At 43.1% G+C, this 14,007-nt stretch overlaps 1 protein-coding gene across 1 annotated transcript in view; it reads right to left on the minus strand.

Annotated features, from left to right (window-relative positions):
• The window catches only part of STRIP2 (striatin interacting protein 2), a 43,987-nt gene that overhangs the window by 2,044 nt on the left and 27,936 nt on the right, over positions 1–14,007 (minus strand). Inside the window, exons 16-20 of the mRNA XM_015568866.1 lie at positions 13,738–13,864; positions 11,232–11,332; positions 7,399–7,465; positions 3,127–3,231; positions 2,063–2,267 (exon numbers count right to left, since the gene is read on the minus strand). Coding sequence (XP_015424352.1) covers positions 2,063–2,267; positions 3,127–3,231; positions 7,399–7,465; positions 11,232–11,332; positions 13,738–13,864 — 605 coding nt within the window. The remainder of the gene's footprint in view (positions 1–2,062; positions 2,268–3,126; positions 3,232–7,398; positions 7,466–11,231; positions 11,333–13,737; positions 13,865–14,007) is intronic.

Raw genomic sequence — 14,007 nt, forward strand, 5'->3', positions numbered from 1 at the left:
ATGAAAAATCAAAAAAGACCAGAATAAGAAACATAATTAGTAATTTCAAATCTTACACCAACAAAAGTCCAGCCTCTCATGTCTTGTCTTTAAATTTTTTTGTTGCTTAAAGTATTACAAAGAGTATTACATGTGTCTCCTTTTTTCCCCCATTGATCTTCCCCCAGCCTCCCCTACCCACCAGTGTCTTGTGTCCATTGGTTATGCTTATATGCATGCATACAAGTCCTTCGATTGATCTCTTACATAAAAATTTTTAAAACATGCAATACCTGACTATTTAGCCACGGGCACTGACCTCTTTTCCCTTAGACCAGGGGTCCAAAAACTTTTTAAACAGGGGGCCAGTTCACTGTCCCTCAGACCGTGGAGAGCTACGGCTTCCACGGGCACCTGAAGGAACTAGGAGTGGGAATGGCTCTGCGGAAAGTGGGCGCCACGGCCAAACCAGACTGTCATCACTTCTGGTGGCAAAAACCTTAATAAGAACTGAGAGCACATTGAAAACGACAGTTCTCAGGTAACCTAGGAGAGAAGTTTGAAGAAACTACACCTGATGGTGGAAAAACTCAGACCATCTGCAACTTTATAAATGGCACATTGTTGTCATCCCAATCCACCAAGGTTGCGGGTTCAATCGCAGTCAGGGCATATACAACAATCAACCAAGGAATGCATAAATAAGTGGGACATATCAATGTTTCTCTCTCTTTCTCTCCAAAATCCATCATTGGTTCAACATCAGGAATGGAATGAGAAGATTGGAAGGCAGGAATGAGAAGATTGGAAGGCAGGAAATCAGTAGTGGGATGTGTCTTAAACAATGTCACCTGTACGCAGACCTATGAAAAAGTAGAGTGAAAATTCCATCATCCTTCTGGACAAGAATTAGCTGTGAGGATAAACAAGCTCAGTTCAAGGAGCAAATCTCTCCAGGCAGTTTTGTTTTTCATCACTGTGTTCAGTTACCTTTATCGCAAACATTTTGCGTACAACTATTTCCGAGTGCTGGTTTAATTAGGATCAACCCTTTGATTAGAAAATAAATGTATGTATGCTAAAAAAAAAAGCAAGTACAATTTGGTTTCATTTTAATAAAAAGTATGTGAATGTATGTATATGTATATATATATATATATATGAAAAGAAAAGATCTGGAAAAATATAAAATAAGATGTTATCAATGGCAATCTTTGGGTGGTACAAATATGGGCTAAATATAGTAATATCAAAAAATGTGCCCTGGCCAAGTAACTCAGTTGGTTGAGGCATATCCCATACACCAGGGTTGATTCCTGGTCAGGACACATACCTAGGCTACAGGTCTGATCCCCAGTCAGGGTGTGTGCAACTGATTAATGTTTCTATCTCACATTGATGTTTCTCTCTCTCTCTTTCTCTCCCCCCCGCCCCCCTCTCCCTTTCTCTCTCTAAAATCAATAAAAATATATATTTAAAAAGTTTGCTTATTTGTATTTTCTAACGGCTTTGTAATAACAAAAGGTTATTTTAATTTTAAAAATCTCTCAGAAAGGAAAAAAAAATGAAATAAAATAAAGGGAAAAAATCTCTCAGAGAAACCTGTCATTTAAAGGAATGTTTTGGCCCTAGCTGGTTTGGCTCAGTGGATAGAGCGTCGGCCTCCAGACTGGAGGGTCCCAGTTTTGATTCTGGTTCAGGGCACATGCCCGCGTTGCAGGCTCGATCCCCACTAGGGGGTGTGCAGGAGGCAGCCAATCAATGATTCTCTCTCATCATTGATGCTTCCATCTTTCTCGCTTCCCCTCCCTTCCTCTCTGAAATCAATAAAAATATATTAAAAGAATAAAGGAATGTTTATCTCTCATTTTAGCTATTTAATAAAATGGATTTTCATAGGATGGGGTACATGCTGGACTGGAGCAGTGCCTTAAAGTTTGTTGTATCAGCACCTAACCTATAATCACATATTTTCTTATGCAAAATATGTAACAATTCATGCCACGAGAGTAGAGTAAATGTTTCTTTAGCTTTGTTTCAAAGCCAGGCAACTCCTGGATGTCAGAGCTCTGAGAGTACTCACCATTCCCGTAAGCCCAGTCATCATTCATACGGTGGCGCACTTTCTGGTAAATGGCCGACATGGTTTTCATGTTGCTTTTCCTCCACTGGCGCCCCAGGTACTTGGTCTGTATTTTTAGCAGCTTCAGGACATAAAGTTGCAGCATGGCCTGTTTGACCTTGAGGGCCCGCTTTAAGATTGGAGCAGATTTAAACACCACCAGCATCTGCTCATTTAAAGAGGGATGAGAGTGAAGAAAGAGAAATAAAAATATAAAGTTACTTGGAGTTCCCAACTCATAGACAAATTAAGCTAAACCTGGCTGACCTGAGATTACACGGGGGGAGCTTTTGGAAATCTATGGTCCAGGCTCCACTTACATTTAGTCTTCAAGGAGGTCACTCCATTTATATTTCACAATGAAAAGTTTCTGATATCAGTATAGAACTGCCTCATTCTTTTTCATTGTTGTATAAGATTGTATTATAAGGATACACCATAAGTTATTTAACCAGTTGGTCCCGTATTAATGAGCATTTAGGTTGTTTCCAATCTTTCATAATTACAAACAATGCTGCAATGTATAGCCATAGAGCTGCAACGTTTGGGACTTGTGGATATAGCTCAAATAACAATGCTAACTTCCCTACCAGAGGGGCCCTGAGGGAAGATCCACACCCAGCTCTCTAAAAAGCAATGTAAATATTTCTCTCATATAGAATAAATGCCCAGAATTAGAAGGGGCTAAATTTTTTCAAAATATATTTTTATTGAGTTCAGAGAAGGGAGAGGGAGAGATGGAAACATCAGTGATGAGAGAGAATCATTGATCGGCTGTCTCCTGCATGTCCCCTGGGGATAGAGCCTACAAACTCAGGCTTGTGCCCTGACCAGGAATCGAACCTCCTGGTTCATAGGTCGACACTCAACCACTGAGCCACACTGACTGGGCAGGAGGGGCTAAATCTTACATAGCATTCAGTGTGTGTCTATAGAGATTACAAAGCAGGAAGTCCATACAAATTAACTGAAGATTTTAAAAACTCAGTGGGACGGACACCTGCATGATCAGAAGCCCCACTCACCATGGTTCTGGAATGCTTCCATTTGGTCAGTTTATTGAGCAGCCTCAGGAGGTTGATGCAGGAAAAGAGGTTCCTCCAGCAGAACTGGTTGTTGTCTCCAGCTTCCTGTAATAAGGCATGCTGTCATAATCTCAACATCCACAAGACTTATTTCCATAGATGCCTGGAAGTCACTGTTGGTCAATTTAGATGAGGCCTTCCATATAAAATGCTACCTCCTCAGTATCCTGCTTTTCACACACTGAGGCCAAAACATGTAATATCTTTCATCTGGTTAGAAACATTACACACGAACATAGGAACTTCATTCAAGCAAGCTTTCTTGTGTAGCTTTTTAATTTAGGATCAGAGAAGAGAGGCTTTCTACCCCATACACTTTGCACTTACATAAGCTATGTTTGTAACTGCCAGGAGTTATTCTGGGAGATTTCAAACTATGGTGGATGGGTCTGGTATTCATTGTGGCTGGATTTTTGAAATCAACCCCACCCTCCTTTATCAAACCATATTGCAGCAAATTGCTTAATTCTCCAACACGGAAGAAAAATTGGCAGATGGTTAATTCTAACCAGGTGTTTCTCTTGTATGTTTCTTGATAACTAGAAGTAACAGATGGATGTCAGATTAGAAACAGGTACATACTCATCGAAACATCATTCAGGGACAAAAATAGAGTCCTTATGGATTTGGAGGCCTATAAATATATACTGGTGGCAGAAGCTATGTAAATCAATGAGTACGCATGGTGGCCAAACTAACATCTTGGAAATTCCTCACGTCTACAAAGTGATAACATAACGTAGGAGTAGGAGATGTATAGACGTGAACTGCTGTCTGGTGAAGGGGAAATTACCCCTCCTTTCCCAAATAGATTTGAAGCTAGCAAATGTCATGTGGACTGAACATCCAAGATTTTGAGTGTATTAGGTTAATGTACATAAGACTACGGATCAAAAAGTTTAAGGGAATGGTCAATGGTGGTGGTGGGGAATATGTAATACTTTCAACAATAAAGATTTAATAAATAAAAAAAGTTTTAGGGAGCCCTGGCCAGTGTGGCTCAGTGGGTTGAGCATTGTTCTATGCACCCAAAGGTCCCTGGTTCCATTCCTGGTCAGGGCTCAAGTCTGGGCTGTGAGCTTGATCCCCAGTAGGGGACATGCAGGAGGCAATTGATCAATGTTTCTTTTTCTCTCTCCCTTTCCCTTCCTCACTCTCTAAAATCAAATTTTAAAAAAACATTACTTAGCCCTAGCTGGTTTAGCTCAGTGGATAGAGCTTCAGCCTGCGGACTGAAGTGTCCTGGGTTCGATTCTGGTGAAGGGCACACACCTCAGTTGAGGGCTTAATCAGAGAAAAACTTTAAATGTTATTTAAAGACTATCCTATACACTTAAGAAAACAGTACATTTTCTGTTTATAATATTGAGCCTGAAAAAGAGATAAATCTTACTCATATAAATATTAGTCTTTTCTGAATACAGAAGCCATCAGTTTAGACAAATAAACCATTACATTGAGCACCTATGTGTAGTAAACTTGCTAGTTACTTAAGCCTGTTTACATAAGTTCACACAAACAATACAAAACAAACTGTGGTTACCAAATGAGACCACCAGGTGCCACTGTTGCTTCATAGAAAGGAGATGAAATACCGACCATGAATTTGTATTTTATTAAGACTAGACAATGCTTTCACCCGCTCTTGCATAAAAATAAAGTCTTCTCAGAAGCATTACAATTAGCTAAGTTATTTTATGCTTATATCCCAAAAGGTCATTCTGAAGAGATACAGAGAACACATCGTACAAGAAACAGATTCAGGCCCTGGCAGGTGTGGCTCAGTTGTTTGGAACATTGTACCATACACCAAAAGGTGGCAGGTTCGATTCCGGTCAGGGCACATACCTGGGTTGCGGGTTTAATCCCTGGTGGGGGCATGTATTGGACACAACCGATCAGTGTTTCTCTCTCATATCCATTTAAAAAAAAAGAAATAGATTTAGGCCATAAAAGCTAACTATTTTCAAATACCCTACTAATAGAATTTTAATACTATCCATGTGCCACTTGTTTCTCATTCCAACTTTGAATGGCAGGGGTGTAGGTCTCCACCCTTGCTCTGCTACATTCAACTGTAAAATTTTGGCAGTTACTTTCTTCTCTATCCATAAAACAGTAATACCAACCTCATAGTTGTTTTAAAGATTGACTAATATGATGAACATAAACAGGGTTAGATACTTATGACCTCTCTCTGCAAGGGTAAGGAGCTCCTCTTGGCTGCTGAGACCACATCTAAGTAAGACAGCAGTTCTGCCCTGGTGCTAAAAAGGGTGCTAGACTTAGTGTCTCAGGACATGGGTCTTTCTCTAATTCAGGGTCTGTCATGAATAAAGCATGAACCATGAAAAGTCATTTTGTTCAATGGACATTTTTCATCTTTGAAATAGAGGTTTAGGCCAAATAGCTCTCATGTCTCCTCCAGCCAAAAATCCTATGGTTCTATAAAACTTGTACCACAGAAGGTATCATTCTGTTTTTACATAACAGACTTTAAAAAATATATATATTTTTATTGATTTCAGAGAGAAAGGGAGAGAGAAACATCAATGATGAGAAAGAATCACTGATTGGCTGCCTCCTATCTCCCCCTCCCCCCCCCCACACACACTCGGGATCAAGCCTGCAATCCGGGCATGTGCCCTTGAATCAAACCTGGGACCCTTCAGTCCGCAGGCCAATGCTCTGTCCACTGAGCCAAACCAGCGAAGACCATAATAGACTTTTTTGATGCAACATTTTGCAAGTATTAAAGTTGGGGTTTTGGCACACATGGGTGCTGTCATCTGGCCACTCAGCACTTATTGAGCTCCTTCTATATACCAAACATGGTGCTAGACTCTGGTGATATAAAAATGATGATGCACTAAAACAGTTTTCTTGAGTAGTGTGATTATAGAGCTAGTAATTAGACTCCTTACTAAATGAATAGCGTCATTAGATTACATTTAGACAAGTACCACATACCCCATTCCATTTTAATCACCCCTTAAATGCAATCCTGTTTGCACGAAAGAGCTTTTAAAATGGTAAATAAATAAAATAAAAATGATGAATAGATACTATCTCTTACTTCAAGGACTTTTCAGTCAAATAGAGAAACTGATATAAATTACAATGCAACAGGGTGAGGGTAGGGACTGAGGAATATCTAATGAGCTGTGGCAATACATGATGAGACAGATACTTGGTCTTCAATGTGCTATTCATCAGTCAGTTTCATGCAATTAATAACTCTGAGGGCTTTGGCCAGATTGGCTCAGTTGGTTGGGTATCATCCCATGCACCAAAATGTCCCTGGTTCGATTCCCAGTCAGGGCACATGTCCAGGTTGTGGCCTCCATTCCTACTAGGGGGCATGCAAGAGGCAACATATGGATGTTATACTCCCACATCAATGTTCCTCTCTCTCTCCTTCTCCCTTACTTTCTCTCTAAAAATCAATGCACTAAAAGATTTTTTATAGAGAGGAAGGGAGAGGGATAGAGTTAGAAACATTGATGAGAGAGATACATCCATCAGCTGCCTCCTGCATACTCCCCACCGGGGTTGTGCCCGCAACCAAGGTACATGCCCTTGACCGGAATCGAACCTGGGATCCTTTAGTCCGCAGGCCGACACTCTATCCACCGAGCCAAACTGGTTAGGGCAATATATATATATATTTTTAAAAAGAATAACCCTGAGGTACTTTTCTGACTTGCCTAGAGCTGTTTCCAGGATGAAGAATTTTCTGGGTCATCCTTCTGTGGCTATATTGACTTTGGCCTCAGAGAGACGTAGGCATTTTGGTATTTTCCGAAGTACCACTCCTGGGTTTTATAACCCGAATGGAAATGAAAAGCGCATAGCCCGTGGCACAGCAGAACGGCAGATAACTATTTGGGATGACCAGACGAGATTCTCCTGCCATTCTGCGCAGATGTTCACATTCAATTTCAGTCTCATTATCTTCCTAAATGTCCTCTCCTCCTTAGTGTTTTTCACTGACCCTTTTCTTGACAAAATGCTATGCACAGCTTTTCCAAACTGTTCTCTACTGGGTCAGCAGCTCTACACCCCTACTGGCTCTGTGCTATTGCCAATAAGCCTTTGTTAATCTGAGACTCCCAAACCAGGGCATTATGGAGGCAGAGAAGCAATGGAAGAGCAAGTGCCAGCCTCTGCTACTTGGCATTTTCAAAGGCTACCGAATCCGCATCTGCTTACCAGACTCTCCGTGGTAAGTTCTGGCAAATCCTGGATGGTACAGCAAGGGTAATCCAGGACCGAGATGCTGCAAGATGCAGAGATAAGGACAGGCTTTGGGTAAATGGCAATGGCAGGAAACAGCTGTATGTTAAAGGGCAGGGGTTAGTTCTCTCCAGCAGGCCCCATCTATTTCCCAAATTGCTTAGAGACCTTGGCTGAAACCGAGGGCTTTGGTGCCAGGCAACTCCAGCTCTAGTCTCCTCTCCTCACGGAGAGGAACTAGCTGAGAGGAACTAACAGAGTTCTTTCAGGCTGGCCCCCATCTGGCAAAGGCAAAAGAGAGCAGAAAGAGAGCCCTGTATAGCCACCTTTCTCCTTCCTTCTTTAGAGGAATATGTAAACTTGTCTGCAGTTGAGTTTCTGTATTTAAGTATATGCTTGTGTATATGTGTGAATATAACTGTGTTCCCAGAGATGCTGCTAAAACTTGTTGCGCTTAACAAACTGGATGTGCGGATGCAATGCAGACCTCTGTGTCTTTCTGAAAGCCAGGAGCTCTCGGGAATAATCACATAAGCTACCCCTAAAGGAAGCTTGAGACAGAAGCAGCAGCCTACAGAGGGCCAGTCTAGTAGCTCAAGAATGGTAATAGCATCTGCCTCCCAGGGAGCTGGGGGCTCTGTGGGGAGCCCAGGGAAGCAGGAGAAATAAGGCACCACATGATGACAGGAACACAGTCACTTAAAATGACCTTTCTTTCCTCTTCTCCCTTCTTCATGGGTACAATGCAGAACTGAGATTGGGTAATCCCTAATGCTTCTCCTGGTTGGGACATTCCATGAGGTTTTAAACACCAATCTTGCCCTGGCCTGTGTTTCTCAGTGGTTGCTCAAGAGTGTTGCCCTGGGGACCAAAGGGTCACAGTCAAGGGCACATACCTGGATTGCAGGTTTGATCCCCAGCCCCAGTTAGGGCGCATGAGGGATGGAAACCAATTGATGTGTCTTTCTCACATCAGTGTCTCTTTCTCCGCCTCCCTCCTTTTCTCCCTTCCACTCTCTCTAAAACTCAATAGAAAAAATATCTTCAGGTAAGGATTAACAAAAACAAAACAAAATTTAAAAACCACTAATCTATCTGAACTAATGCAGCTGGAAATACATAAAAGATGTTGCAAGCAGGGGCTATAAGACGACTATGGCGTTCCTTGGACCTGTCCCTCTACTTCGAAAGTCAAACTCTATCCAAACAAAAGGCAACAATTTATTCCACTAGAAATGTTTACCTTTGTCCAAGAAACACACAAAGAAAACCAAGGGAACAAAGGGAGGTGAGGAGAGGCCAATGGCTCTCTCTACAATGTTGCTCATCACCTTAATTCACTCGACTAGATCCTCCCAGGGTTGCCAGTTCTCTGCTGCTCCTTTAGGAAAAACATCCACTCAGCTACCCACCTCCCACTGACAAAGCCCCATGGCAAAGTAAGTGCTGGGGACCAGGAAACGGGGGCGGGAAATCAAAAATGGATTTATTCTAATCTCAGTGAACTGAATTCTAGCCTAAGGGGGAATAAAAGACAGTTACAAGTTCCTACAATATCTAGGTTGTAAGAGCCATAAGGAACCTGTGCAATAATGAGCTGTGGGTGCTCCAAGTTCCTCAGGGATTATGCACCAGTGAAATATACTGTGGGTGGTAAACAGGAGGACCATCTTATCCAGGCCAACCTTAGCAAATGGCACAGTCTGGCTCTTTCAACTCCAAATGATCTCGATGGACACATATTGGATTGTTTGCCCCTCCTCTTCTAGGCCCAGGAGTGCATTTGGCTCCTGAACCCAACTTCCCAGCCACAGCTGATTGAGCCAGGGACAGACCTGTAACCCTGGGAATGTGGAACAAGGACTGAGAGCCAATACAGTCTGAGTGGCATGGGGCAGGGCATGTTGAGCTCATGCGGGCATATTTCATAGAGTGGCCTGGGAAACAGACACTACTATTTGCAAGTAAGAGCAGACACCGGAGTGGAGTTCAGAGGCTTGGTGTCCACAGACAGAGGGGGAGGGCTCCCTGGGCTCCCTAGGACCAACCCTGAGGCCAGAGCTGCGTCCCTGTCCTAGGGGCCTCAAGATGCTATATCTCACCTTTCCTTCTAACAAATTACTACCACGCCTGAGCCAGGTCTAGCTGGTTTTAGTTACTCAGAACTAAAAAGGTTGACTGATACACAGAGGTGCCTTCGTGAAGCTGTGGCCCTTACCTCGCCCAACCTGCACTTCCATTTTCCCTGGCAATTCAACTAGCAAGCCTTAGTGTTAGTTTTATTTTTTGTTAATCCTCATCAAAGGAAATTTTTCCACTGACTTTTATAGAGAGTGGAAGGGACGGGGAGAGACAGAGAGAAACATCGATGTGAGAGAGACACACTGATTAGTTGCCTCCTGCACACGCCCCAACCAGGGCTGAGGATTGAGCCTGCAACTGCGGTACATGCCCTTGACTGGAATCGAACCTGGGACCTTTCAGTCTGCAGGCCAATGCTCTATCCACTGAGCCAAATCAGCTAGGGCTTAGTGTTATTTTTAAGGTGGCCCGTGCATAAATCTCCTGTAGTTAGAAAAAAAACCACAAAAAACAAAAAACCCCTGAATTCTCAAATGCTTCCTTCAAACAGGAAAAGTATTTAAATCACTCTCATATATATTTATCTTAACTAATGCTTATAAAAGCTCTATGATTCAGTCAGAAGAGGTATTATGTTTTCATTTTCAAGATGGAAATACTGTGGCTCAGAGAAACAAAGTTTCTTACTTGAGATTACATAGCTAGCAAATGGCAGATCCTGGCCAGGAATCGAGGTCTCGTGACTTCAGGTTCCGTGTGTGTGTGTGTGTGTGTGTGTGTGTGTGTGTGTGTGTGTGTGAGAGAGAGAGAGAGAGAGAGAGAGAGAGAGAGAGAGAGAAACTACATATAACATATAAGTAAGCTGCCTCTCCCTGGAAGAATCTCAGGCAGTGCTGCTGACACCAGTGCAGGCACTGATGAGGCAACATCTCCTAGCCCCTCTCCACTCACTCCGAGTAATCCGCTTCTACTTTAGAAACTTTGCCTCTGTTAAAGCACTTCTGGTAGACTCTCCTGATTCACAGGCTTCCAGTTCTCATGGAAACAGCCAAGTAAGGAACAAGGATCTGTTCTGTGACCTTCCCTTTCTGCCATGTCCCCACTTGGCTGGAGGAGTGGAAAGCAATTTGTATTCACAATTGTGATCAGAAAGCAATTTGTGTTTTGATCCTATCTTTGCTGCTTACTTAACAAGTCTCACTAGCATGTTAATCTTGAGCAAGTCAATTAGCCTAAGTTGTTTCCTAATTGGTAAAATGAGAAATAAAACTTGTTGTAATACCACTTAGGACTGCTTTGGAGATTAAATAAAATAACGGATAGAGAAATAGTGTAATTTTAAAAAACTACAAATTGATCTATCTACTATTTTTCAGTTATAAATTCTCTATAACACTTTACAGTTTACAAAGCAGTGTAACTAACCCAACTTATGATTCATACTAAGATCGGGGCTGGCCAGACAAGCCATAAAGCTGAAATTTTATCATTGTAGTTTTATTACTTTGAGTCATGACATTTTTCAGTTTTTAAAATTTAAAAAATACAAATATCTTTGTGACGAGGCCAAATCATATACCCCAGAAGCTAACACTTCAAGGAAATAAAATAGTAATAGCTCTAAAATAGAACTTGGGACAGCAAAACTGACAGGCTCAGAAATAATGTAATTTTTCTTAATCATCCCAAACTAGCCCTTTTGAAATAAAAGTGTGCAGTGTCCATACCTGTTTTTAGCAGTGATGTAGGACAAAATATTTTGATTGAAGAATTTCAGGATCAATGGAATGCAGTTGGCAAATACCAAATGTTGTGATACATATTCAAACTGAATTAAAAGATCAAAGTGGAAAGGGCTGCTTATTTGGGAGAGAACAGAAGATCTAGATGAAAAACAGGCAAATATAAATCTAACATCCATCCCTAAAGATATCCACTGGCCGCTTGTGTTATCAGCCTTTCTGCCTGGGAACGGGGAGAATCGTCTCCAGCTCGCCCATCCTACCTGGAGGGGGACAATCGGTAGTGTTATATAGGTTGCAAACTCCTGACCGAAAGCACAAAACATAAACCGGAGAGAAAGCCCTATTACAGATCAACAGAACTGCAGTGAGATTTGCTCTTAAGCTCAACAGGAAAGGAAGGCAACCCCGGGGGAGTTGTCTTCCACACCAAAGCTCTGGCTCATAGTGTTTCAACTGTGACTGATAGAGCAAGGACAGGTGCAACTCACCCCCAGCAGCTGCTGGCATCACTCAGCCAGCATGGAGACAACACATAACCAAATGGGCCACTGGAATGTGGGCTCCATGCCAGTCTGTATGGTTCCCTGTACTTAGAATATCATGTTTTAATGAACGAATCAAGAGCCCTTCAGTCAACAGAGACTGCACTGAGAATAAGTCGGGGATCTCTTTGATGAGCGTAACACCACAGCACAGGGGCTCCACTTTGCTCTCCTGAATATGGATGGGGTTTGTGTCCAGGAAGACGTAGTGGAGGCAGTGTCATGAAGTTATGCCACCAGGATTTTGCCCAAGATACACTGAGGAGCAGCATCAGACACAATTTTCTGCAGATCCAGAACCCAGACTGCTAGGACAGTGCAGAAACTGAGGTGAAAAGACAGAAAATTGTGCTGTTTTAAATCCCCTACTTCTTCCTGATTACGAAAAAGTAGCCTCGTAGCAAGCTAAGCTGCCCTCTGCCCCTAGATGTGTGGTTACAGGGTAGGCGTCAGCTGGTGCTGCCCATTTCTCTCTTTCGCTCAAATCTTTTCCCCCTGGCAGCTGACCCAGGGTTTTTCCCCCAAAGCCCCAGATGGAGGAGGCGATACATACTCTCTATCAAGTGATGGAAAACTTTTTTCAGTTTTAGATGTGTCTGTAGCCTTGTCAGGATTCACTGCCACTGACACACACTGGTATGACCCATCAAGCCACCGTCCTGTCTGGCTGTTGACCCACCTACTGCCACCAAGAGAAGCAAACAGAAGCAGACATCCTCTGTTCTCTGTCCTTTCCACTAGGACCACTATCTCCCCCAGGCCCAACTCCTCCCAGCCCTGCTGCTGCTCAGCAGCATGAGCAGACGTGTGGGCACCCAGGACAAGCTGACAAACCTACAGATGTCCCGGAATGTACTAAAATAGTCAAACCTGCCATGGACACAGACCCTGCAGGGCCTCCCCTGCACTCTAAGGACCTGCTCTTCCACCAGCAAGCTTGGTTTTGACTTCCCAGGAGGAAAACAGAGCAGAGCCTCTGTGCAGGAATGAGATGCCTCCTCCCCCCATGGTCTCACCACAGTGACCATCCATTACTGCTTCCATCTTCCCCTATACCCTGCTTATGGCAATGCATGCTGACAGAAGAACCAAGTCCAAGCTCCTCAGCATGGCAAACAATGCGTTTATGAGGAAACAGGCTAACCGTTCCTAGCTTTGCTTTCCTCCTCTATAGAACAGGCATAAAGTAAGACCTGCCTCCTATGGCTGAGAGAATTAAATGAGATCCCACACAAGCTTAACAGAGTGCCCGGTCCATTACAGGGACTTAATAATTGTGCGCTATCACATGTGTTATGTGCTCCCTGTTGTCCCCTCCAGCCTTACGGACTTTCACAAATTAGCTTTTCTGCTTGAAGTGCATCCTGTCCTCGTTCCCTGACAACTCCCACATGGTAACTAATCTCTCTTTAGGGCTCGGGTTGAAGTCACTTCACCTCAGACTGAATTAGGTATTTCCCTATCAGCCAATGCTTAACTGTGCTCATCACTCTACGATCAGATATTTATGTATCTGTAACCTTTACAAGACCTCTAAGCCCTTAAGAGCCAGAACCATGCCTTATTCAGAATTAGATCTCAAATGTTAGAAAGGTGCTTTGCATAGAGAAAACCATTCTCAACATGCTCCCCCCCACCCCCAATTTTTATAGAATGCTTGAATCCTATCACCCATTGTTTTAAAGCTGGCTGGGCAGAGATTCCTACCCACAACTCTCAGATCATGTTTAAAGGTCATAGACATCAACACCTTTCTAGAATAGTTCCCCACATCCCACACCATATCTCCACCCCAAGCTTGTACAACAGGCATTTTGAATCCCTGAGTGAGACAAAGAAAAGGCTGAAAGATACTCAGCTGGATTACAAGGGCCCTGGTGTCCCTTCTTTAGGGGACAGGGCTAGTGAACATGAAGACCCGTGGAGAAGCGCTCCCAGCTGCTCACCTGGTAGATGTGGTTCAGTTTGAAGTGCTTGAGGAGCAGCAGGAGCAGGGCGGAAATGCTCTTCACAATGATCTCCTTGTGCCTGTTCACATCGATGCCCAGCTTCATGCTCTGGAGAACAGTGACGCTACAATAGGGACAGGAGGGGTCAATGTCGAGGGTGGCTGGAGAGAGCTTCTACACCGTACACATTTGGATCGGATACAATGTACACAGGAGAGCCAGAGCTTAGGAAACCTCAATTTCTGTGCTACGGAAACCTCCCGAGTT

This window comes from Myotis davidii, unplaced genomic scaffold (genome assembly GCF_000327345.1).
Source record: "Myotis davidii unplaced genomic scaffold, ASM32734v1 scaffold705, whole genome shotgun sequence".
NCBI lineage: Eukaryota > Metazoa > Chordata > Mammalia > Chiroptera > Vespertilionidae > Myotis > Myotis davidii.